At 50.0% G+C, this 27,319-nt stretch overlaps 1 protein-coding gene and 1 pseudogene across 2 annotated transcripts in view; one reads left to right on the top strand and one right to left on the bottom strand.

The window, feature by feature from the left end:
* The window catches only part of SH3PXD2A (SH3 and PX domains 2A), a 250,247-nt gene that overhangs the window by 165,709 nt on the left and 57,219 nt on the right, over window positions 1-27,319 (bottom strand). For both annotated transcript variants that reach the window (XM_069567002.1, XM_069567000.1), the window contains exon 2: window positions 20,980-21,060. In XM_069567002.1, coding sequence (XP_069423103.1) covers window positions 20,980-21,060 — 81 coding nt within the window. The remainder of the gene's footprint in view (window positions 1-20,979; window positions 21,061-27,319) is intronic.
* On the top strand, window positions 4,233-4,623 carry LOC138427529 (cytochrome c pseudogene; annotated as a pseudogene).

Consider the following 27,319-nt stretch of genomic DNA (forward strand, 5'->3'; position numbering starts at 1 on the left):
GGGTCCTGGATAAGGTCACTCTGGTCCCTCCTGGGGAGAGGTGTCTCTCTATCCCCTAACCTCACCAGAGACCCCTCACAAGGTCTCAGAGCTGCCTGACACTTCCCTCTCCCGCCTGGACCCCTAAGGACTGTCAACGAAGAGTGAGAGGGGGGTTCCCCTGGTGGTTAAGAATCCACCTTGCAATGCAAGGGACACAGGTTCCATCCCTGGTCCAGGAAGATCCCCACGAGCTGTGGAGCAACTAAGCCCACATGCCACAGATACTGAGCCCGCACTCTACGGCCCGCAAGGCACGACTACTGACGCCCGTGCACCGAGAGCCTGCGCTCCACAACAAGAGAAGCCACCTCAACGAGAAGCCCATGCATGGCAATGAAGAGTGGACCCCGCTCGCCACAACTAGAGAAAGGCCACATTGCAGCAATGAAGACCCACCGCAGCCTAAATTAATTTTAAAACTAACAGTGAGAGGCCCATAAGGAGGTGAGGAAGGAGGAAGGGGCCGAGGGAGGGCAGACCTCCACCTTCTCTCTCTGGCTGAACCATACCTCCAGCCCCAGTGCATCTTCATTCTCTCATCCTGATCATCCCTCCAAATGGCCCAGAACTGTGGTCTCTGACCAGCCATGGGATCAAAGTCAGGTCAAAGTCTGGGGCAAAGACAGCACATTCCCGGCAGAGATGAGGCCAGGACAGACCCTCGGTAGTCCTGGGCCCAGACTGCTGTTCAGGCAGTGAGATCTCAGAGCAGGTCCTGTGGCTTCTGGGAAAGAAGCCATGTGGGACGCTCCCAGTGGACAATCCAACGTCCTTGCCTTCCTCTCCCTCCCCTTCTCCACGTGTCTCGCTTCCGTATTTTCTTCTCTCTTCCAAAAGGGTACGGGTACTTCTGGACCCCATCCTCGCCTCTCCCCTCCCAGGCTTGTGTAAAAGGAAAGCATGAAGAATGGGCTACAGAGGCTGAGATCACTGTGCAGAGTCCAGCTCTTCCCTGTGGCCTGGCCCTAGCAATATGGCACCCTCACTTCCCGAGGGCCTGACTCTCCCCTGCCTGAGTGACCCCGGAGCTACTGGAAACCACCGGTGAGAGCTGGGCTGTCGGGTGAACCTGGCAGAAGCCACAGGGGCCCAGGGAGTGCCCAGGGGTGCTGCTGCAGCTGGTGCCTTGGGTCAGGCCCCTGCCCACCTTCCCACATCTTCCTCTGTCAGACACCCCACAGCACAAGAGGCTAAAACACACCTCAAACCTCTCCAAAGGTTCTGGGGAGGAGAGTGCCAAGCACATACCATCCCTGATGTTGCTGCGATCCTCCTCCATCTGGCTGTTCCATCTCAGCTTCGGGCCCTTGGCTGTCAGCCTCCCGTGGGACACAAGCCCATTCATGACCTCTGCCCCGCCTGACCTCTCCAGTCTTGTGTCCTGCTGCTACTGCAGGTCCGCACACACTGTATGCCCTGCCAGCATCCTCCTTGGATACAACATGCTGTTCCAGAGCTCTGTGCTTTTGCACATTCTGTCCCTCTCTCCTGGAATCCAACCCACCACCTTTGAGGCCTTTAGCCCTCCTTAACTCCCTTCTCTAGATTGCTTCTGTGGTTCAGTCACACTTCTGGAGCTGCACTTACTACGGTATGGTAATGATTTGTTCATACATCTGCCTCCTTTCAAAAGCCTGTGAGCCTCTTGTAAGCAACTGTGCCCACTGCTCATTACAATGTCTGACACATAGCTGGGCACACAGCTAGACTACATTTCCCAGCCTTCCTTGCTGGGAAGTACAGTCATGTGACTGAATTCTGATCGATGGAATATGAGCAGGGGTGATGTGTACCTCCATCAGGCAACCCATAAAATCTCCCTGCAATTTTTCGCACTCTCTCCTCCGTCTTTTGCTGGGTGGAAACACAGATGCATGGGGAATTGAGTCACCAGATGGGAGAGTCTGGATTCCCTGAGTGACTACTTGGAGCAGAGCTTGTTTTGGTCTATGACATGAGCAAGAAATAAACCTTCACTGTACTGAATCACTGAGGGTTTGTTACAAGGCAATTAACTTGTCCTGACTAATACAAAGGAGCTCTAAATCAAAGTCTGTTGAACCAAACTGAAGGTGGGAAGACAATATAAAATGCAGAACCCCCTCCCACTCCTAGATCCAATCAAGTCAGGCATTATATTCCTAAATGATTGAACTATTCCTGAAGCCAAGCATTCACCCCTTCTCCCCCTGCCCTGCCTACCAAATCACACATACAGCATTTAGAATGCCAAATGGAAGGACTGAGAAGGGTGGGGATTGAAGCTTGCCGGATGACCTGTAAAAGTCACAGGTGAATGAGCCCCAACTTGAGATCCTGGTTCCACAGGTTTGTAGAAGGCACACAGAGGCACAAGGTGAAACTGTACAGAGGAGCCTCCTCCTCCCCACACAGGGCTCATGACACCTCTGACACATGACCATTTAAACTCACAGGAACACCTCCAGTGATGAGCACACCATCCCTCTGAGGCCACTCACACCACCCTTGGCAGCTCCTAGAAGTGCTGGAGCAGTGTTCTTCACCAGACTCACCAGGTCAAATTCCCATCTGATCACAGTGGACCATGGCCAAAGGGGAGATTGGCCACATTTGGACAGAAGGAAGAAACAGAAAGGGATGGAGAAGAAGGGCTTCAGATGTATCTTTCCAATACTCCCTAGCCTCACTACTCAAGCTGTGATCCTGAAACCAACCTAAGAGCTGATGGAAATGCAGAATCTCAAACCCCGGGGAGACCTGCTGAATTAGGACCTACATTTAAACAAGATGCTAAGTAGTTCATGTACATTAAAACTTGAAAGCCAGCAGTTTGCCATAAGGATTTTAGCTAATTTTTCTCCCTGCCCCCCCGCCCATAAACCAGATATACTTTATTTCCACGCATAGACTTTTCTTTCATTAAAAAATGGTATCTTTCTTCCAAGACAAAAATCTTCTTTTATAGCATTATTTATTTTACAGCAATACAGAAATATATTTTGTGTAAGTAATATATATATACATGGTAACAAAATTTCAAATTCTTTCAAACTAGAAGAATCCAAACTGGAAAATAAAAATTTCCCCTAGAAAATATGACATGTATTCTTCTGTCACTAATCTGTGCTATCCCAAAGAAAATGTTACTGAAAACAAGAAGGGAAAGAGGGAGTGAAAGAGGTACTTCAAACCTCATTCCCATCCTCTCTCTTATTAGAACATGATTTTTTAATCTTTTTTACAAAGATAATTAGCTATTTAATCATGCATTTCTTACAGATAAGAATATATTCAAGTGGAAGATATTCTTATTGAAATCTGTGATTCAGGATAAGCACAGGATTAAGAGCAGAGAAAACCGATTCTGTACTGAAAGAGGTAACAAAGTCTCATTGCAAAAGTCATGTGGAACAGGAGATGTAGTGGCCATCTTTGGAAAGATCAACCAGAAGTATTTAAAAGAACGTTCAACCCAAAATACATTTTCATTATTAGAAAACTTGCTTTCATTAATCTCTCTCCCTCTCTGTTATATTCTCTGTTCTCTCATGTAAGAACTCCTATTCAACAGATATTGACTCTTCTGGGTTGATCATCTATATCTTAACTTTTCTTCCAAGTTTTGTATTTTAATCTTTTAGAGAATTTCTTTATCCCTCCCCTCAGACCCTCTACTGAATGTCTTATGTTGCAATTACATTTTTAATTTCACATTTAGTATTTCACATTTAATATTTCACTTTTAGTATTTATTGCATATGTTTTCTTAGCATAATATTCTTGCTTTCCAGATGCACCTTGTTCTCGAACTTGTCACTGTTGTTTTCTAGTAGTTTTAAAGTTGAAAGTTACTTTCTGTCCCAGCTAATCCTTACAAGTGTTCCCAATGGCATGTCCAGTCTACAAGCAAAGACGGGCACCCACCAGGGGGAATGGGAGCTACGCAGATATTGTCTGTGGCATGGAGAAGAAGGCTGTGGGCCTCTCTCGGCCATTCCCTTCTCTCAGTGCCAGCTCACCACACACCCAATCCATTCATTTGATGACAATTTCCTGAGTATCTGCTCTGTTTCAGGCACTGTCCTAGGCATTGGGGAAAACAGAAGTTGATGAACAAGCAGGATTTTGCTCTTCTCAAGCTCACATTCCAGCAAGGATGAGACATAGAGAAAGCGGGACGTTCGGCTTGTGAGGGGGAACTTCTCGGTCGCGCACAGAAAAAGAATGATTTAAAAATGGGTGATGTTGAGAAGGGCAAGAAGATTTTTGTTCAGAAGTGTGCCCAGTGCCATACTGTGGAAAAGGGAGGGAAGCACAAGACTGGGCCAAACCTCCATGGTCTGTTTGGACGAAAGACAGGTCAGGCTGCTGGATTCTCTTACACAGATGCCAACAAAAACAAAGGTATCACCTGGGGAGAGGAGACGCTCATGGAGTACTTGGAGAATCCCAAGAAGTACATCCCTGGAACCAAGATGATCTTTGCTGGCATTAAGAAGAAGGGAGAGAGGGAGGACTTGATAGCTTATCTCAAAAAAGCTACCAATGAGTAATAGTTGGCCACTGCCTTATTTATTATGAAACAGAAGTGTCTCATGACTTTTTATGTGTACCATATTTAAATTGATCCTCATACACTAGAATTCAGATCATGAATGGCTGATGGAATAATTCTGTTGGACAGTCCTGATTTAAATAAGATTGGTCTGTGGCTAAACAAATATGGTCAGCTTTTTTAATTTTGATAGTAATTCCGGTTCAACAAGTACTATCACTTTTCCTATTCTAAAGAGATGATTGAACTTGAATAAGGAATATGAAACTTTTTAGGGAGATGGTGCATTCCTTCTCAAAACCTATAAGAGATTTGTTTTATATTTAGATTTCTATAACTGGTTATATTAATATATTTAAATACTGAAAAGGTCCCTTCACTGTCTCATAGAACAGAGGAGGATTCACACGTGTTTCAAGTTGTGTTCATTAGCCTGTTAAGGCAAGGATTGAAAATACACTGACAAAGTCCACTTTATCTGTTTGGTTTTATAAACTATGCCAATTTAATTAAAATTCTCTATCTAAAAAAAAAAAAAGGATGAGACATAAACAATAGACAGAGTTGAGAAGATAATTTATCACAGAGATAAATGTCTTGAAGACAACAGAATGTGACAACGTAACAGGTGCGTCTGTGCTAAGTCGCTTCAGTCATGTTGGACTCTGTGGGACCTCAAGGACTGTAGCCTGCTGGGCTCTTCTGTCTATGGGATTCTCCAGGCAAGAATACTGGAGTGGGTTGCCATTTGCTCCTCCAGGGGATCTTCCTGACCCAGGGATCAAACCCGAGTCTCCTGCACCTCCTACATTGGCAGGTGGGTTCTTTACCACAAGTGCCACCTGGGAAGCCCAACGCAACAGGGCTGGGGGCGCTTTCTGAGGAAGTGATCAAGGAAGGCCTGTCTGGGAGGTGGCACAGGAGGTCTCAAACCCAGGAGTCGGCTGCTTGAAGACCTGGGGGAAGGTCACTGCAGGCAGTGGCAAGAGCAATGGCAAAGGCCCCAAGGCAGCACTGCACGGGTGCCCCAGGATCAAGCAGGTGATCTGAGAGCCAGGGCAGGAGGCGGCAGGGGACAGGTCTGGAAGAGCAGGTGGGTGGGGTGAGGAATTGGGAGTTCATTCCCAAAAGAAAACAAGGCTTTCAGAAAGGTTATAAAAGGGGGGCGGGGTGTTATACAATCTGATTTTTTAGAAGGATCTCTAATGGTGGGAAGACAAGAGCACAAGCAGGGAGATCCCCAAGAAGGTTGGTTCAACTGCCAGGTGGGATGTGATGGGGCTGGACCACGGTGGGGGCAGAGTAGACAGAAAGGAAGAGGGCGGAGCTGGGCTCACTTTGAGGGTGCGCAGACCTGTCTTTGGACAGGATATGGCACGGGGATGGGCCAGATTGGGGGTGGTCCCAACTGGATTTGAATTCCTTTGGCACCTCAGGTACTCCTAACAGCTGCCCTGGGGGGCCCAAGTACCCTGATCTGGCTGATGGCATCCAGGGCCAATGCTGGGTCACTGCTCTGATGATTCCCTTCCTGGTCACTGAGGTTAGCCATTTAGCCCACATTATGTACGAATGTGAGAGTTGGACCATAAAGAAGGCTAAGCACTGAAAAATGGATGCTTTCGAACTGGGGTGCTGGAGAAGACTATTGAGAGTCCCTTGGACTACAAGGAGATCAAACCAGTCAATCCTAAAGGAAATCAGCCCTGAATATTCATTGGAAGGGCTGATACGGAAGCTGAAGTTCCAATACTTTGGCCACTGATGCAAAGAGTGGACTTATTGGGAAAGACCCTGATGCTGGGTCAGATTGAGGGCAGGAGGAGAAGAGGGTGACAGAGGATGAGGCGGTTGGATGGCATCACTGACTCGAGGGACATGAATTTGAGCAAACTCCAGGATACACTGGAGGACAGAGGGGCCTGCTACGCTACAGTCCATGGAGTCACAGAAAGTCAGACATGACTTAGTGACTGAATAACAACAAGGCTTTTGCCCCCCTTCTGGAGGCCCTTTAGGCCAAAGGCGTCCTAGTGTCTCTTCACAATTCGCAGAAGGGGAAGGCAAGTGGGTCCCAGAAGAAAAAGAGAAAAATCCCTAAAGCAAAAACTTGCACTCAGGCAGTTGCCGGGGGAGCCTAGACAAGCAGCCCAAGCAGTGAGGCAAGCCACCCACGCCAGCCTTGCCCTCCCCAGGCTCTGCGGCCAGGCCACCTGGTTTAACGAGGCTTTCCTGATGGGGAGAACCTGACTCCTGCCAGGGGACCAGGAAACGCAAGAGGAAGAGCTCCCCATGGAGCCCACCCTGGTGCCCAGCTGCAGGCTGCCTGTCCAGGTGGCGGTGCTGCCGCCGACCCAGGTGATGGCTTCCGCTCGCGACCTCATAAACTCAGCAGCTGCCCCCCTAGCACGAGGTGCAGGAGGAGGAGGAAGGGCTGGGGGGAAAGGGCTTGGCTGCTTGAGGCCTGCCGGCACCCATGGCCCTCCCTGCCCAGCTCCATCCTCCAAGAAGCCGGGATCCCCTGAACCGTGATAGGGGCAGGCAGTCCTGCCTCCACACCTTCACACACGCAGGGGTCCACACAGGTGGACATCTTCTCAGTCCACCAAACCAGCCCTTCCCCTAGACCTGCCTCCAGTTCCACCTTCTTGGTAAGACCCAAGGCAGGAGGAAGGGAATCTAGCATTTATCAGACACCTCCTCTATCGGCACCATTTTATTTCTTGAAAAAAAAAAAAAAAGTATTTGGTATCAAGTATGTGAAGCGAAAGTAGCTCAATCGTATCTGACTCTTTGCAACCCCATGGACTATACAGTCCATGGAATTCTCCATGCCAGAACACTGGAGTGGGTAGCCCTTCCCTTCTCCAGGGGATTTTCCCAACCCAGGATCAAACCCAGGTCTCCCGCATTGCAGGAAGATTCTTAACCAGCTGAGCCACAAGGGATGTCAAGTATACCTCAATTTAAAATAAGCGTGTGAATAAAATGTGGCAAAATGTAAACATGTGTTAGTTAGAAGGTCCACTGATGTATTACAGTATTTTCTGCAGGATTAAACAAATTCATGATTAAAAAAATAAACAATAGAAAAGAAGAGCTGACTGGCTGCAATGCAGAGAAGCAGCTGGAAGGGGCTGGACTGGAGTGCTGGGAAGCCTGGTAACAAGGCTGTGGATGTGAGGGAAGAATCAGGAGGGCTTGGCCAAAGGGCCAGGGGCAGAGAGGAGGGCTCTGCAGGGGTGAGAGATGGTGCAGTGACTGAGAGAGGGAAGGAGGGAGGAGGGGAAGGAGGAGGGAGGCACTCAGGCAGGGGCTGGGTGTGGAACGCGCTGAGCTGCAGGCATACGTGTGACTTATACACGGAGAGGCCTCCAAGAGCTAGCCTGTGGTCAGCTCCTGGTCATCTGTCTCCACCCCCTCAATCCTGCCCTGGACCCAGTGGCTGGCCCCTAGCAGGTGCTCAGCAAACACGGTCAGGTGCTCACCCCCACCTGCCTTCTAGCTCACGACAGAGGCTGGGCCCAGAGAACTTGCCCTTGCTGAGAGAAGCGGCCTGGGGAGAGTGGAGCCCTGCCCAAGCTATTCGTGGTGTCCTCTCTAACCCCGATCCCTGACAGCTGGTGGGGTATTTTGGGGGCCAGCCTGACCCTGCAAGGGCCACTCCCTGGTCTGGGCAAATGCCCCCTGCTCAGCTATTTCTAGTGGGGACAGCAGCAGGGGAGGGTGGCCCCGGAGGAACAGCTAGCACAGGGCAGTAAGGGATTAGGGGATGGAACGGAGAGGAGACCCTCTGTCCAGCCAGAGAAGGGGAGGAGCCAGCCTGTGGTTCCTGCCCTCCCTGTGCCCACCCCAACCACAGGAACCCAGAGCCCAACTCTCTGGGCAGCCTGGGTGAGGGCTGTGAGCAGGCAGGGGAAAGGGGGAAGAGCCAACCGCTGGCCATCATGTGTGCCCTCTGGAGGCAGGACAGCCCCCCAACCAGGGTATCAAAGCTGTCACTGGATTCTATACATAAGCCATCATCAGGAAAAAGATTAATTTTGAGGCCCCAGAGTCCCTGAGAAGGGGAAGCAGCCCCACTCTCCACCACAGGCTTTTGCCCTTGGGGGTGCAGACTTGCCAAGCTCCCGCTCATTGCAGTCAGGTCTGACCCCATACAGACTAGGGTCAGGCCCTCACTTGCTCTTCTTCCACATGCTGGCTTGGGATCTGGCAGCATCCCCAGGGAAGAGATGCAGACGAGAGGGACCCAGAGACTGACAAAGACATACCAGGGCCAGAGAAAACGCCTCCAGAAAGGAGGCTGGGGAAAGGCCACAGCGATGATCAGAGCCAAGCCCAGAGACAGGCCGAGACTCAGAGACCCTTGGGAGACAGAGAAAGATAATAGACAAACTGGGGAAAGAAAGAGGCAGAGAGATTCCCCATTGGGGGAATCCAAGACTCAAGGGAAAAGGAAATGAACAGACACAGAGAAATGAACAATTTCTCTCGCTCTCGGCCCAGCCCAGACCCTCCCCAGCCTGGGCAGGGGGTCAGAGCAGCACCCACCTCCAGCAGCCAGCAGCACCACCTGCTCTGAGGTGGAAGCCTTCCTGGCAAGTGAGGGAAAGGACCCCCCTCCTCTGTGAGGTGCTGGAGTCTCCCACGCTGGCTCTGCAGTGCTCTGGCCCACGCAGGGGCCACATCAAAGTTACAGGTTAGAGTGGACAGAAGGGTTTAGCATGTGGATCTCAGAGCTAGACTGCCGGTCCAGGTCCTGGCCCCTCACCTGCGGGCGGAGAGTGTGGTTTTACAGCTCCATCCGTCCTCACCTCAGTTCTCAACTACGGAGCCAGGAAACCCAGGTCTTTCAAACTGACCCAAAGTGTCCCCTTAATGCATTACATGGATAAAATCTCATGGTTTTGAGTCCTCCTATGCGTGGTAGATTTCCTGGGCAGGATCCCCCGGTCCTGGTCCCTGCCCCAGTAATCTGTGAGATGGAGGGAGGGGTGGGCAGGGCCCAGAGCACAGAGAGGGCTTCCTCTCCACCCTCCCACTGGGGATTCCTCCTCACAAGGTTCCAAGATGAGGGGTGGAGCCCTGGGAATCACAGGACAAAAACAACCTGGTCTCCTTGGGGAGCCAGCTGGGACAGCCTTCACCAGAGATGGAGAGCAACCGCTCCTCAGGAGACCAGCCCAGCACTGTCTCAGAGGAAAGAAAGGCTGCTTGTCAAACACCAGAGCCTCCTAACTCCAGCTATACACCAGCCTCATGCTTCCTATTTGGGTGGATTTTTTTAAAGGTATATCTGAATGTGGTCCATTTAGCCCCAGGGACGCCTCCACACCCGCCCCATTCCTAGCCTCCACCTCAGCACCCTCCACACCCTCACTGAACTCAGCCTTCCAGTGTGGCTGAACCGGCCACTTTGTTCTGCTGGGCACCAGATAAACGCTCCCTAATTAGCAGATGGAGCCAGACCCTGGCTGGTGTGTGGGGCTGTCTCTTGGCCAGCCCTGGAGCACTTCTTTACTGTAGCTTGGAGGTGCCTAGGACCCTTTCATTGGGAAAATGCTGCCCCCATCCAGGCTGGACAGGATCAGTGTTCACAGGGCAGTGATCGCCATCCTAGTGATGCTCCAGAGCTGCTCCAGGCTCAGCAGGAAAGGCTGCCTGCATCTTGTCTCCTGGAAGTGTCATGAGAACTCTATGAGGCTACTTCTGCAATTAGAGTCATTAGCTCAGTCGGTAAAGAATCTGCCTGCAGTGCAGGAGACCCGGGTTCGATCCCTGGGTCAGGAAAATCCCATGGAGAAGGAGATGTATCCTTGCCTGGAAAATCTCATGGACAGAAGAGCCTGGGGGGCTGCAGTCCATGGGGTCACAAAGAGTTGAGCACGACTCTGTGACTAACACTTACTTAGCAGATGAGAAGGCTGAGTCCCTTGGAGGCAGTAATGGCTCAGTGTCACACAGGTGATAAGAGGTGGGGGTGCGGTCACACTCATGTAAGTCTGTCCGACAACAAAGCCTGAGCGTTCCACCACCAGGACAAACTGCTCCACTCAGAAAGTTGGGGAGTTGGTTCCAGGAACCCCATGAGCTCTTCTGGAGCCTGATGTCACCACCCAACTGTGAAGGTCTCTGAGGAACTAAAATCTTTTTCCTTGGCTCTAGCTAAAATTTGAATATAAAGGAAAGAACTCCAAGTCTCCAATAACTCGTACAATGGCCTGGCCTGAGGAAATGGCCCTGAGATGCTAGAATGGCAGCCCCTAACATCACGTGGGGGCTAAGGCCCACCAGAGTGGTGGGGAGCCAGTGAGGGAATCAGTGTAGCTGGCACCTCCGGCTCACCTGGGGTCTGTCTTCCTGCAAACAAGCCCATAGCTCAGGCTCCCACAGTTTACCCTGGTTGCCCCAGGTACCCAAGAGGCAAAAGTAAAACCAACTGCTGCTACTCTGGGGGAGGGGTGCACGGATGCTGAGACCTCAGCAAGTCTGCTGGGATGCCCAAGTGGCAGGCCTCATCACAGTGGGCCACATCAGGGGTTGCTCACTCATTCTATACCTGCTGCCCTACCCTGATTCTCCCACCAGCTGACAGCTCTGGCTCAGGCCAAGGCTGCCAGCCTGGCTTTTCTACCCAGGACGACCCTGACTTTTCCCCTTGGGATCCCCATTACCAGGCCTTGTGTAGGCATGTAGCTGGCACTCCTCCAAGGTGCCAAGATTAATCTGAAATTCCTTCCTGTGGGAAGGGAGTGACTTGGTCACAGCCAAAGGCTTCACAGAGCAAACACACATACACATACACACCACTCACCTGGACACCACCATAGATCTTCCTTCCCTTCATTCTCCAGTTTGAAGGGGACATTTGCCCCCATCCATTTCCTAGCCAACTTTCCCACGGTTATACAAGAGGGGTCTATGGGGGTCTGGTAGGGGCAGAGCTGGGTTTTCTAGGTCAGACCTTGCGGCTGAGAGAGGAGGAGGGAGGTAAGGGTGGCAAGGCCTAACACAACACCCAAACACACCCTGCCATGACACCCTCACGCCAGTAAGACGAGGTTCACACCTCAGAGTGGTCAGGCAGCTGGTGTGGCCTGACTCAGATGCTGCCTCTGGCAAAGCTGGGGTTTATTAGCCAATGAGAGAAGTGGGCAGCAGCAGGTAGGACATGGATTGAGCTCCAGGCAGCAGCAGGTTGGACCTTTCTGGGAGCCAGAGAGAAGTCTTCTGCTGTGCACAGGCCTCTTCTCGCCGGGGAAGGTGGAATGGTTGCCCTCCCCTGTGCCCCAGGAGCTCTCTTGATTCAGTGGGGCCTTCCTGCCCTCCTCAGCCAAAAACAGAAAGAAAACTTCTGGAAGGGAGGCTAGAATTCCAGACTGGAATGAACTAAAGCTAGAGCACCCGAGTCCTAGTCTTGCTGTCACTTGCTGGCCCTGTGATGTAGAAGAGCCACTTACCCCTTGTAGGGCCTCATTTCCTCTTCTGTCAAACAAAGGAAATGGACTACGTCAGGGGATGGCCAATGGTTTCATCCTAAGGTACCACTGCCAACTGATAGGTAGCGTCTTCCTGAAGCTATTTGGGGTTTTGTTTTTAGAAAGACTCTGGGATCCCAGGCTCTGGATGGATGAACAGTGTCAGCCATTGACAGAGGATGAGAATGTACCATAATTGATTAGTGATGCCTGTCATGGGCACCAGACCAGAAAGTGGCAACATGAGTGCTAGACATGCTATCTTCCTGGTAGGTGATTTCCACCCTAATTCTCCAGCAGATCTGGTTAAAGCTGGTTGGCAAGCATGTACCTCCCATTTTATGATATTTGCACACAGCTGATTTCTCTCCCTGAAAGACACGTTTTCATCTGCCCTGCAGGACAGTCACCAGGGGAGCAGGCAGCCCTCTCTAAGCCCCTCAGTGTCCACCCTCACCAGATTTCACCCAGAGGCTTACAGCCAACTGTTTGTGCCAAGATTTACCATCCAGAGGACATTCCAGCTTTTTTCTACAATTTTCGTCAATGTCTACATTTTCCCCTACCATGTGACAATCCCACCTTGACCCTGAGAGAGGATGAACAAAGAGTACAAGGCAGAGGTGGCTTCCGACTCCTTGGCGGTTCCAGTGAGGGTCTTGCCAGACATGGTTTGGTCCCTGAGAAGCTCCTCTGGAGACATGTGCCAAGATCACCTACAGACCATTGGTCAGGAAGACGAATTCACCAGACACATGCAGGTACCAAAACAGGCACTCCCAGACCAAGTACTCGTCTGTATAGGAAAAGATTAATTTCCCCAAGGCAGCTGCAGCATGGCAAGGACCCCACAGCTCTGGGCTGCTTCAGGCCTTCGGACAAGCCCCTCTCTTCTCTTTGCATCCTTAGGCTCTGCCCAGGGCAGGCGGTGGGGGTGGCTGACAGCATGCACCTGGCACAGACTTGCAGAGACCCCCTCCTACGTACCCTGCCTGCGTCCACCTCTCCCCATCTGTCCTGGACCTGCGAGAACCCTCGTGTACAAGATCATTCTTAAACCCATGGAGTTGGGGAAACTGCACCAGAAGGCATCATTGCACAAACTATGCAAATTCCATCTGCTTAGAGCAGAAAAAAATAAACCCGCCTTCAAGTTTATAGATAAATAAATAAATCCGCCAAGCAACCCAGGAGTCCAACTCAGTGGTCAACGGCTTTCCATCCTGAGTTGGCCTGGAGATGCCACTTCCCCAGGCCTTCCCGCCTAACACTCCCTGGAGAACAGACACCCCACGGCCCTCCCCCATCCTCACCCCTAGGCTAGGCAGAACTGCCAAAGTGGAAATCAGTAGAGACAGAGAGGAAGCTGGAGTTCACCCTCAGGCCACAGGGCCAGATGAAAGGGAGCTGCCGAGGCAGAGCCAGCTCCTGGGGGAGGGGAGGCCAGCCACAGAATTCTCAGGAGCTACTGGAATCCCCACAGGGCTCCCCTGAATCCCCCTGTGCCCTTCAGGAATCTGAAAGATGCCTCTTTCCAAGGGCAAGGAGAAACTGGTGATCAATAATTACTTTCTAAACAGCTGTGTTTTCCTAACAGAGGAAGGTGGGTTGGTAATTAGTTACACTTTGGATGCTAAAGAGTTATCTGTGAAACCCTTACCACCACCACCTGCCTCTCTCACAGACAGAGGCGGCAGACACAACGACTTCGTGAAAGTGGAGTATGAACTTCATTTGGTGAAAGCGAAGTATAAATGGGGCACAGGAAGAAACCTTGGCCTCCAGCTAGAGTGGGGATGTGCAGCTATTTTTCTCTTGGAGTTAAGTTTCTGAGGACCTAACTGATGAAGGCTCAGCTTCTCTGTCCAGGGGTTTCACACCAGTCACTATTCTCAGAGCTTTCTTTACATGGATCGTCTCATTTCATTCCTTCTATCCTACCCACGAGGCAGGTGTTTTTATTATCCCCATTACACAGACGAGAAAACCGAGGTACAGAGAGGTTAAATAACTCACTGAGGGTTAGATACAGCTAGTAAGTGATAGAGCTGGTCTTGGAATCTAACCTCCCTAGCCCTGGATTACCTATCCTTAACCATCACACTCCACAGCCATGAAGCTCTCAGTGTGGTTCATCATGACACAAGAGCCACCACCCAAGCGTCTCTTGGCCCAATACACACATGGTCATGTACTGTATGCAATATCTGAACACAGGATTCCAGTTTGACAAGATAATTTGGACACGTCCCTGGGGTTTGCTGTAATGCAGTCTAATCAGTTTCATTCCACAGGAATGATCTAGAATGCTGGTTCAGGAAATATGAGGTAATATGATTTTAATAATCATTTTCACTTTCTTTATCTTGTTAGATATGTTCTTCATGTCTATTTTTTTTACCTGTGTGTTTTCTGTCCCAGTATACTATAATGTATGCTATGGTTTTTCTAGTAGTCATGTACAGATGTGAGAGCTGGACCATAAAGAAGGCTGAACGCTGAAGAATTGATGCTTTTGAGCTGTGCTGCTGGAGAAGACTCTTGAGAGTCCCTTGGACTGCAAGGAGATCAAACCAGTCAGTCCTAAAGGAATTAACCCTGAATATTCATTGGAAGGACTGATGCTGAAGCTCCAATACTTTGGCCACCTGATGCGAAGAGCTGACTCTTTACAAAAAACTCTGATGCGGGGAAAGATTGAAGGTGGGAGGAGAAGGGGACAACAGAGGACAAGATGGTTGGATGGCATCACTGACTCAATGGACGTGAGTTTGAGCAAGCTCCGGGAGCTGGTGAAGGACAGGGAGGCCTGGCGTGCTGCTGTCCATGTGGCCAGAGAGTCAGACAAACTGAGGGGCTAAGCAACAACCACCACAAACACTGTAATGACCAGGAGAGACATAGTTTATTTTAGACCTCCCACTTTTCCCACCTCCTCCCACAGGTATCCTTTCAATTATTATATATAAATGTTGTAAATAATATATGATCCCATTCTCCTTTTTTAAAAAAGTAAAACATTACAAATAAAGTTAAGATTCCCTTTTAACCAAGCCCTTCCTCCTACCCATGTCCCCAGACCTCTTTCAGAGATAACTCCATTACCAATTTGGAACACATCCTTCTAGACCTTTTAAGAATAATTGTGTATTTATTCTATGTATGTATTTGTAAAAGATATATCTTGTTTTTGCATAACTACTGTCATACAGTTTTTTGAAACTTCCATCGGTCATTCATTAACATTTCTTAGCGCTCCATCCACAGGACAATCTCATTTTTTTTGACTGCTATATGAAGTGGTATGAGATGACAGTTTACTTAGGCACCCTCTATATTCCCATTTTTGCCATGGCCAACAGTAGGAGGCTTTCTGGGATCGGGGACTGATCTCAGTTAAGGTCAATGTTCTTGTCTGTCTGGGGCCTGTGAGCAATCACAATGAGTCTCAGTTCATCGCACCGCTGGTTCTAGAACTGCCACACCAGGTGCCGGAACTCTCTAGAATCCTGGATATAAAACTGTTCTTAGAACTTGGCAAGTTACCTCCTCCAGGCTTTAGTCTAGGGTCAATGATCTCAAACAACACAGGGCTTGCTTTGATGATTAAAAGAGCTGGCAAGAAAGACACCTCCCCCAGACACCTCTTCTACGCTCAAGTTGACCCCTGCACACACCAGGATCACCCCAGTTTGACCTGAGCAGAGGCCTGCTCTGGACACCAAACTAAACTAAAGTTCATATAAATCTAACAAATAGAAAAATGAACATAGATGTTTACCAGCAAAATGATGGACTGGAAGTAGAATTCTAATTATAAAAATGCCGTGATCCTATGACTCTCCATACATTACATCAGAACATGTCCTCCCACACATATACATCCCTCCTAAGGTCGGTTTTCTTCACCCATCATTAGCCTGGCTATTGGAGGGCTGTGTGACCCTGGGTGGGTAAGTGGGTGGACAGGCTGGAGAGATGAATAAGGAAGAGAGATAAAAAAGATCTTCAAAATAGGTTAAGTCCTTTAGAGCAAATGAGCAAACCTTAACAGCTTTCTTAACTCTATCTTCCAAACAGCGTGGGGGAGGCTAAAGGGCCTCTCCCTGGTCTGATCAAATATTGACCCTGTGCACTCACTGGCCGGAGTTCAGACTAAAGGGCCAGCAGCACTATGGAGTCAATGTTTGCAGAGCAATTACTACATCCCTGCGTCTTGTAATCAGATTGTGAAACAACCTTCGATGGAGCCGGAGCTTCAGAGAGCCTTCCGGTCCTTCCTCGGTGGGGCCAGGCCTTGGAGGAGACACTTAACAGTGAAGGAGCTGTGCGAGGAAATTTACAGAGGCTGGAAATACAGTCCAGTGCCAAAAAGAAGGCAACTCAAGAGCATCTGCAGGCCTTCTCCCTCCTCCTTCTCCCCTTAACTCCACCTCCATGTCCACCTCCTATAACCAAACAGGCCTCCACATCAGACACTGTCCCTGCCAGCTCCCTCTGGGACAGGTCCCTTTCCTCAGATAGGGCTGAGTGGTGAGTTATTTTTAGAAGAAACCAATTTCCACTTGGAGACCAAGAGCCTCTCCTCTCTCTGTTCCCAGCATGACATCTGAAATGCCCTTAGACGCCCTCTCTAGTAACTGACCTGGTTTCCAGAAGAGGTGTTTGGAAGAGTTGTTGAATTTGAACTGCTCTATGGATGGGGCAAGTCATGGTGGAATGCAGCCTCCCTCCTGCTGCAGAGACCCTGGAAGATGTTAGAGGACAACTGGGGAGGCCTTGGGAAGTGGCAGAGCATGCCTGGGTGGGCATAAAGCCAGATGGAGCCTGTTGTGCGTCCAAGACGGTCAGAGGCAGCCCAGACAAACAGAACTTCCTGAGATGATAGAAAAGTTCTGTATCTGCTGTAGAGCACTGTGCTCTAGAGCTCAAGAGCTGCGACTCCTGAAGCCTGCACACCTAAAGCCCATGCTGTGCAATAGGAGAAGCAATGGCGATGAGAAGCCTGGGCACTGCAACGGAGAACAGCCCCCGCTTGCCGCAACCAGAGAAAGCCTGCACAGCAGTGAAGACTCAGAACAGCTGGATAAACAAGTAAATAAAAAATTATTTTAAAAATTAAACTTAATTTTTAAAATTTAAGTTTTTAAATTAACTTAAATATAATTAGCTACATGTGGCTTGTGGCCACTGCACTGGATAGCATAGGTCTAAAGGCTCCATATCTGGTGCTTCCCAGCGGGCAGGAGGAGGAGCTGGGTTCAGGGTGCAGCCTCCTGGGTGAGAAAGAGGGAGAACCACTGAGTCTGAAGGCTCAAGGCAGAAGACACGGAGAAGAGAAGCTGTGGGGCAGAGTAGGGGGTCCTCCTCTAGTGCCCTTGGAAGGGTTAGAGGTGGGTGTGAATGACCAAGAAGGTGATCAGAATTGTATATGTACATTCATGCATGTCTGAAGGGATATCCGTACAAAAGAAACTCTGATCTCCCAAATAAAGTATAAGAACTCACTGATTCGTCAGATAAACTCACTTCTCCAGGGAAGCCTGCTCTTATAACAGAGTATAATGTTTCCCTATAACATGCCTATAGTGGTTTTCTTTGCAGCATTCAGAATAGTATAAAATAATATGTATGTATATTTTAAACTAAAACCTGTCTTCCCTCACTAAGCTGTAAGTCCCATAAAAGCAGTAACCAGATCTGCTTTTGCTCACCAATAAATCCCCACCCAGAGCCTGGCATCCTGCCTGGACACAGAAGGTAGGCACTTAAGACTGGATGGATTGAGGATAGATGGATGGATGGATGGATAGATGGACATATGAAGAGGAGGCAGACAAGCAGACATAAACGAACAAACTACGACATAAGTTAGGGACACATTTTACCCCAATAACTATAAATCTCAAAAAGCAACCAAATTCCCTCAAACTGGAGTGGGGGTGGGTGGCGCTATCACTCTTGGCTTCTGTCACCAATCAAAACCATATGTGCATCTTCTTAGCTGCCCCCTCCCAAGAAGAATGTTCTTTCCTTCCTCTCCATCCCTCAGCATGTTACTTGTACTTCAATCTAGTATTCATTTCATCTATAGTGGACTTAATTGCTTAAAAGCCTATTTCCCCCATCAGATACAGACCTCTAGAAAGACAGGACCTTGTTCTCAACTGAGTGTCCCTCAGCCTGGGCCACTTCTGCTCTGCAAAAGTGCACATGTGGTGGAGGCCTTATCAAAGGCCCATTCACTCCAGCCTTGGCTTCCTCACCTTTATATTTCCACTCTCACCACGCACAGTCAGCCTAAGGCTGCCAGATGTAGCAGGTGAAAATACAGGACAAAGGATAAAATATGAATCTCAGGTAAACAATGAATAACCTTTTAGTATACCTCCTGCAGTATTTGGGATATAAAGTATATGATCCCCAGAAAACTCAGAACCATGAGGTAGTAAAGCCAGTTAAGCAGCTTTCCCCAGGCTGGCTTAGTCAGCCCAGGACTTCCAGGGTTCCAGTGTGGAGCTCAGCCCACAAGGGGAGGAGCAGACGGATTCTGAGAGCAGGCTCCTGTGGGCCACTCCCCCACTCCCAGCTCACTCCATCCTGCCTGAGTGGCAAGCTCCAGAGAGAGCCTGGGGGCTCTGAACACTCTGACAGAGGACTGGGCACCGCACAGCTCCTCAGCAGAGTGACGCCAAGGGAGGGAAACAAAGAGCAATACCGTGACAGGAGGTACTAAGCCCCCACACCCTTCAACCAGGCATCCCGGCATTCTCGTCACCATTAACACCGAGTAACGTACTAGACAACCATGTGTCGGGGAAAACATGGATTCACTCATTCAGCCCTCACAACAACCCTACTGGGTGGGTACCATTCGAATCTTCATTCTACGGATGAGAAAGTGGAGAAGTTAAAGAACCTGTCCGGAGTTAGAGAGTGACAGAGCCAGCAACCGGCCCCAGGAAATGCGTCCCCAGTGTCTCAGCTCAGAACTGAGATGTGAGAGCCACCAGTGACCAGAGATGGAACTAGCAATGCTGTTTATTCTTATAGGAGCCGCCATATTAAAATCAGAGATCTTGATAGATGAGAAAGGCTTTCTAAAATGAATCCACTATATGTCCTCATGTCAAGTTCTGAAGAAAACAGGTTTCCAAAGATACTTGGTTGAAAGGTTAAATTCCGAAGAACCACCCTTTCCAAACTGCATCTACAGGGTGGCGATGACCCATGTGGACAGGCCTGGCCATGCTCATGACTAGGGCCAGCGCATCGCACAAGCGGCTTCATCCACGTGTCCCCTCTCGACACACAGGAAATGAGCCCTCCAGGCAAGGGAGAAGTTGGGGGAGCAGCATTCCTTTCTTGTGAGATTCTGTAACCAGGGCGGGGTGGGGGGAAATAGAACAGAAAAGGGGGGAAGAAAAGTTCTGATTTGAGAGTTTCCGCTGGCTCTCAGACCCCTTCTGGCTCATCAATGAGTCCTTTCAGGGTTCCCTCTCCCCAACTAAGTGATCATTTCCTGTCCAGCACACTATACCCATTGAGGGGGTATCAGCAAATTCCAACAGTTTACACCAGAAGGACACAAGAGACTGGACAGGAATTGACGAGGGAAAAGGAGGAAGTGAGGAGGGTAAGGAGTGGCTCGCAATCCCATATTGTTAGATTAAGAGAGGATTTGTAATGCAGGAAGCTGGCTCACCTCTGGCTCATCTCATAGGCAGAGCCATAAGGACAATGGGATAAAATCAAGTACTTGGAGGTAAACATGCAAGCCTGGCATCTCCAAGATGACTCACCAGCAGAGGAAGAAGTGGACCTCGGTTGTGAGGGCCGGCAGTGGATGTCCCTTCTTTGTGTTTTTAATAGGCCTAAACCAGGCTCATGGCTCTAAGGAAGAGTCTGGAAGCTCTCAGCTTCTGATAAACAGGGGTGGGCCCCCTAGTGGCCATGTTGGTGTTCATGCCCTTCCAGCCTCGGCTGTAATGATTGGTGCAGAGGGGGCACCTGATCTAAGTCAAGCCAATCAGAGTCTTGCCTGGGGTTTTTCAATTTAGAACTGGGAGAGAGGCAGTCTCTGCTGTTGGAAACCACAAGGTAGGAAATTTGGGAGCCACTGACTGCCAAACTGCTGAGGACAGTGCCCAGAGAGAAGCCGAGACAAGACAGAAGGAGCGCAGCCTTGTTTCAGGCATTCTTGGAGCCACTGTCTCACTCTCCCTTCCACCATCTGGTTGACTGCATAAGCTTCCCTGGTCTATCATTCCAACCAAGTCTCCTTTTCACCTAAGCCAGTATGAGCACAAAACTGTTGCTTGTGACCTAAAGAAGCCTAGCCAAATTAATTGACATCAAGGGAGGTGTCTACAGTGGAGCTGTGGGATCCATGTTACCATCCCCCATGTGATATGCCTGGGTATGGGAAAGAGACACACATATTTATATGCATACAAACAGGACAGCCTTATCCCGTTAGACAGACACAGTGGTCTGTAGCTCAAGACATTGCTTATTTTCTGCTTCATTCTTTCCTGTGTGCTTGCTTTCTTTGCCTACAATGATGTGGTGGCTTGTGTCTCACTCTGTATGTTTACAGACACATGTCTGCTCAGGCACACAGCACCCACAGCCATCTTCCCAGCCTCCAAATGCAGGAGGGTGACAAAGCATGACTGTTAACAGTCATGTTAAGAAGTCAACATAGCCCCAAGTGTCTGTCTACAACATCCAAGACTAGGCTCAGCCCAGACTGACTGCCAAGGTTCCCTCCTCCATCCCTCTGTTCTGCCTAAACTCTGACCTTGAGATTGCTGGAAGGGGGTCTCTGGATGAGTGAAGAATGAGACAGGCTAGCCCACCAGAGGCTCAGGCCACTTCATATGGAACCAGGCCCCATCTGAGCTGAGACTCACTCACCTGCAGGTCGAAGAACTTGCTGTACCTCCGGTAGATGGTCTGGGATGTGGAGTCGGACCAGGTCACGTTGATGATGTATACCTGTGGGGGACAGGTAAAAGAAGGTGAGTGGGTATCTAAGGCAGGGCCTCAAGCTGCACCAATCATCATTTCCCATGACTGTGGGTATTCCATGCAAGACCATTCTTTCTCTCATCTTTGTCCCCAGGGCTTTAGCATAGTGTCAGGTATACATGGATGCTACACATAAGTCTAAACACACACACACACACCTAGAAGGGTATCCAATAAAATGCTAAGGATGATTATATTAGGTGGGTAGGGTTACAAGTGGTTTCAATTTCGATCTTCTTGTTTATATGTACTTTATACAATGAACATAAATTTGGGCTTGTTTAAAAAAAATCTAAGTAGCTAATTTCCACTGATTCTCAAACTTTATGGTGAATGAGACTCTGCAAAGGGCCTTCCAAAATCACAGATGTCAGAACCCCACCCTCTACAATTCTGCATAAGTAGACCTGGGTTTTGGAGGCTCAGGCATCCACATTTTCTTTTGTTAAACAATTTTTTATAGAGCAGTTTTAGGTTCACAGGAAAACTGAGCAGAAGGTACAGAGGGTTCCCTTCTATCCCCGCCTCCACACTTGCACAACCTCTCCCAGTATCAACACCCCTCACCAGAGTGGTATGTTTGTTGAAACTGGGTGTCTATGTTTTAAACAAACCACTCCAGCTGATTCTGCCTCAGTTGATCCTCGGAATCCATTCTAAACCTGCTTCAGGAGGCTGTGAGCATTTCAGAGATGTGTGATTCATCCCGGTGTCCCTGAGTCTTAGCTCTGCGCCCGGCACAGAGTCGGTGCCTAGCAAACACTCTGCCCCAGTGAATGACCACCCTCTCCTTCTGGCTGAGACATAGATGCGTGGGAGGGAAGTTAGCGTGTGGAAGATCAGTAGACTTTTCTGAAATAAAGGCATTTCAGGACCCCATTCCCCATGTCACCCCAGTTCCCAGTGCTCAGTCAGGCTCTGGACCACTGCTTACTCAGGCCACCGTGGAAGGCTGCCTGGCCCAGGAGGTGGGCAGGACTGCTGACTGGAGAAGACCCACACAATCTGGCCTATTGTTCGCCCCATTTCTGTTCCTCTCACCCGAACCCACACCAAAGACATGCTGTCCTGGGCGAGGCCTCGGTTAGAGGGAGGGTCCCCCATACAACCTCAGAGCTACTCTGCTGAACGTTCCCCAGTGCCTGCTGTGAGGCCTCCGACCCAGGGTTAAGACATTTGCTCCTTCCTCCTTCAGAGCAGACCGGGCAGCTCTAGGTCCCTGCACCAGTCCCCTCGCCAGGATGCCCTGTTCATCGGAATCACCTGGGGAGCTCAGTAAAAACCCCTATTCCCAGGCCTCTGCCTGGTGATTCTGATTCAGGAGGTGTGAGGGGGAATCCACCAGAGAGGGGAACAAAGTGGCCGGAGAAGCCAGGGGCATGGAAAGGGAGGAACGGGAGCGAAGAGGAGGTGCGTGCAGACACCTTGGCATCAGGGTGGTGGGCTTCACTGCCTGGAGCAGGGCGGTCTGATCTGCCTGGGCTGCTGTAACAAAACTCCACAGACTGGGTGGCTTAGACAACAATGTCTATTTCTTACAGTCATGGAAGCTGGAAACCCCAGATCAAGGTTCCAGGTGGAACCTGCTTTCCGGTCACCTTGTCGTACCTTCACATGGTGGAGACAAGAGCTCTAGTTTCCTTCTCTTCTTATAAGGACACTAAACTCATCATTGTGGCTCTACCTTCACAACCGTGTCTGGACCTAATTAATTCTCAAAGGCTCCACCTCAGATACCATCATACCGGGGATCTGGACTTTAACATGGGGACTTAGCAGGAAGGACTGGGGGAGGCACAAACACTGAGTCCACAAGGGTTTTGCACACGGGAGTGTGAGGCTGTTGTTTTGCTGCTCAGTTAACAGCCAAGGAAGCAAGCCCTGAGTCTAGCCCCTTCTCCACTCCAATCTCTAAGTCACAGAGTTAGCCTCGTGCAGTGCGGAGTGTTTGTTCTGAAACGCACCCAAGGAGACAGCTATAAAGCAAAGCAAATACAGCTGAGTGTTGCCACCCTGAAATGGGGTATTTAGGACATGTTTTATGTGATCCCAACAAGAAAGAACATTAAGTGAAAAGGCTGTCCCTGTCCTCACAAGCCCAAAATAAACTACTGACATAAATAAACACCCAGGGATATGCTTTGCTTTATATCATACGTAAACATATATCTCATACAATAAACTGTAGAAACCATTTAGGTAATGGTTACTATGTGCCAGCACAGTGTAAAGAACTCATATGCACTAGCTCATTTAATCTTCAGCTCAGTGAGGTAGGTACCACTGCCATCCCCATTTTGCACAAGAGGAAGTTGAGGTTCAGAGAAGCCAAATAACTTGCCCAAGGTCACACAGCTAGGAAAATACAGAGCAAAGGACTGAACCCAAGTCCAGCTGAGTTTAATCCCTATACTCTTAACTATACTGGATTGTCTACCTATATGTAAATTCAGGAGCCGGGATATTTAATCAAACTTCGTGATCAGGACTGAATGGCATCTTTTTCAGTAAAGTTTTGGGTGATCTGAGGAGTCTGTACAACCCTTGAAGAACATGGGGGAGGCAGACTAATCCTGAGAGCCTGAGACCAAGAAGAGACAGAACTTGGCCCAGACAGAAGTCAACAGTGAAGAATGCTACAAAGCCAGACGGACATGGAGGAAACTCTCATACCCAACCGGCTCCACCAACTGTGGCAAGATGCTTTGGGGTTTTTCTGGGGGGTTATAGCTCACCCCATCCCCCCTGTTGACTTCTAGCTCCTTTAATCCCAAATCCTGCTGACTACAACTCCCTTCCACCCACATCTCCCCTTCCTAGAGACGTTATGCACAACTCGCCAGAAGGAGGCCCCAAGTGAGTGGGCCCTCTTGGAAAGAGGCTGCCCTCACTCGCAGGCCATTAGACAGCAGTCTTTCTCCCTGGCCAGCCAAGCGGGACCCAGAGGAAGGGCTTAACTGGGCTTAGCATGACCCCTGCTCCATCCTCTCTAGTAATTAGGGGCTTCCCGTCACCTCCCAGGGAGAATTAATCACAGGCTTGCTGGCTCCGGCAGCTGGGAGGCCCCTCCTTTTGCAAAGGAGGAACCTAGAACCTAGGATGGCGATTCGCCAGAGAAGAGGCACAGACTCTGGAGTCAGCCACTCTTAGGACCTTTCTTGTCATGGCTGTGAGACCTCAGCCCAGCCTCTCAGACCCTCAGGCTCTTCCTCTACTCTATGCACACAGCCCGCAAAGCTACCGGCCTGACCCACTACGTTGGTTTCATTGCAGGCGTGCTCCCCCTGTACGTGGCAGAACTGGGACAGGAGACCAGGCTTCCTAATTCCCAGTCTAGGACTGATCAGCACAGGACCAGGAACACCTGCCCTTCCTCCTTTACTATTTAAAACAGTCGAAGAGCCATACGGCATTGTCGCTATCTAAGACTTGACCTGAACCCACAAGAAAAACTGGCTCTCTGGTGACTGTCCCTTGGACAGCAAGGCAATCAAACCAGTCGATCGTAAAGGAAATCAACCCTATATATTCATTGGAAGGGCTGATGCTAAAGCTGAAGCTCCAATATTTCAGCCACCTGATGCGAAAAGCCGGCTCACTGGAAAAGACCCTGACTCTGGGAAAGATTGAGGGCAGGAGTAGGGGGTGACAGAGGATGAGATGGTCGGATGGCATCACTGACTCAATAGACATGAGTTTGAGCAAACTCTGGGAGATAGTGAAGGACAGGGAAGCCTGGCGTGCTGCAGTTTAGGAGGTCACAGAGTCGGACACTGAGCGATTGAGTGACTGAACAACAACTGGTGACTAGATGTGGGAGTGGGGAAAGAAGCCCCCATTCCAGGTTCACCCAGACCTCTGGGACTTGCCAGAGCCTCCCACCCCCATGCCCAGCCCACCCTCCTGGACAAACAGTGTAAACCCTGAGCTAAAGAAAGGGTCAGAGGCCTCCCTGGAGGCCAGGGAGGATCCACGGATACTCTCCAGGCCCCTTTCCCTCGTTGTTTGCTGGTCTGCTTGCTTCCAAAGCTCGATCATCCTAGATCAGCCCAGATGGGCACCCAGATCATCACAATTCCAGCCCTGCTCCCACTGCCCCACCCCCACAGCAGAGTTCCTCAAGCCCGCCTGAGCTGGCTGTGTGGGAAACCCTAGGGATGAACCGCAGAGAAGGAGCAGGTGGAGGGGAAGGGGACAGGGCAGAGGTCACTGGAGAAAGCCAGCTCTGTTCACCGGGTCTGCATCAGGGGCCCAGGTAAACCCTCCTCTGGCTGCAGGAGTGACCAGGATAAGGTTACCCAGCAGCTGGGTCTCAAGAAAGGTTTTCAATTAAACATTCTGCCTGCACGTACTTTACTTGGAGTCATGTTTCCCCGGGTGGAGTTTCCCTTCCTTCTGGATTAAAAAAAGCATGGATTCTATTTCCCCATCTCTGGTCACTTCAGGCAGATGGCAAGCATCTAGGGATTGTGTCCAGCCTCCCCTAGAGAGGAAGCCCTAGAGTCTCAAGTCCACCTGCCACACTCACCCTCCTCCACAGACTCAACTACAGAAACTCCACGATGCCTCCGATCCACCAGCCCACCCACTCTGGGGCCATTTTGGGTTGCTTTCCATCTGCTCAGCTCATTAGGCCCAGAAATGTCTGTGGCTTCCAAGACTTCCAAGTCCTGCTCCTTTCAACAAGGAAACAGCCTTGATGCAAATCAGACCAGCAGCTCAGCTCCAAAGAACTGAGACTGAAGCCCAGCCCAGTTCCTGTGGAGGGAGGGCCACGCTCAGACCTGGACTGTGACCAATTAATGACCCAAAGCTATGGCCTAATCATTCCTAGAAGGCCTGGGACCTGCCCACGCTTAATTAGAAAGTGCCAGTAAGTACCCACTGCTCCCTTTGCTGATGAAGAGTACAGTTAGAGGCAAGAAGTTAGGAAGTGTGGGCAAATCTTCACCTGGCCACGGTGGCTCAGTTTACTGAGGAGGTCTTATTTTCCCTAAACCCCTGCCAGCTGCCCCTGGCCCTCGACCAAGTGGAAACCCAATGACAACCTTCCTTCACCTGCTTATACCGACACAGGGTGGGAATAGTTGGAGAAGACGAGGGCTGTCGCCTATAGTTGTATAAGTTGTTTACTGTCCAAAGACTGCTATGGATAAGTAGGGGGCAAAAGTTAGCCTATATTCTGCACCCCAAACTGTGCACCACGGCTCTGGGATGCAGGCACACAGAGAAAGGAGTCCTTCTCCTAATGCATACAGAAACGCTTCTAACCAGGACACAGCACCGTGTCCCCTAGGTAGGTTGTCACTGCTTTCCAGATCCCTTGCTGCTGCTGCTGCTGCTGCTGCTAAGTCATTTCAGTCGTGTCCGACTCTGCACGACCCCATAGATGGCAGCCCACCAGGCTCCCCTGTCCCTGGGATTCTCCAGGCAAGAACACTGGAGTGGGTTGCCATTTCCTTCTCCAGTGCATGAAAGTGAAAAGTGAAAGTGAAGTCGCTCAGTCGTGTCCGACTCCTAGCGACCCCATGGACTGCAGCCCACCAGGCTCCTCTGTCCATGGGATTCTCCAGGCAAGAGCACTGGAGTGGGTTGCCACTGCCTTCTCCCCAGGTCCCTTGAGGTTACAGTATCTCCTCAGGACCCAGTTCCTCCACTTTCCCAGATCTTCTAGATGAACGGATGCTTAATGTTTGGAATAGGCTGCTAAAGGCTATGGCCACAGAGGTCTGAAGGAACACATTTCAACAGCTAGGAAAGGGGAATTCTTATTTAGGGAGCTGATTGCAGCTCTGGCTTCCTGCTGGAGAAGTTCATCATGCTAGCCCACCTAAGGTACCAATTGGATCTAACCTTCTATTCAAAGGGCCCCATGTACTAAGTCTGTACCAAGTCCTATGACAGGCAGGGGAGTCTCAAATTAGACCGGGTTGATCCCCAAGGCCCACCTCACCCAGCAGGGCAGAGGATCCCAGGGCTGCCGCTCCCAAGGCAAGGGTTCCACCAATGCTGGGCTAATGCCCCTTCTCCTTCTGCCTGGGCCCACTGACCCCCACTAATAAGCGGCGGAGACTCCGGTGTCAAAGACCCATCTTGATAACAGTTGGCTGCACCCAATTTGAAAGCCTCCCAGATTTCATCGTTGGACCTGGCCCACCAGCCTAGCACGTCTGCGGTCCTCCCTTGCGGTGCTCCCAGTCTGTTTTTCACAACTAGCCCCTTACTA

Source organism: Ovis canadensis, chromosome 22, assembly GCF_042477335.2.
Source record: "Ovis canadensis isolate MfBH-ARS-UI-01 breed Bighorn chromosome 22, ARS-UI_OviCan_v2, whole genome shotgun sequence".
Lineage (NCBI taxonomy): Eukaryota > Metazoa > Chordata > Mammalia > Artiodactyla > Bovidae > Ovis > Ovis canadensis.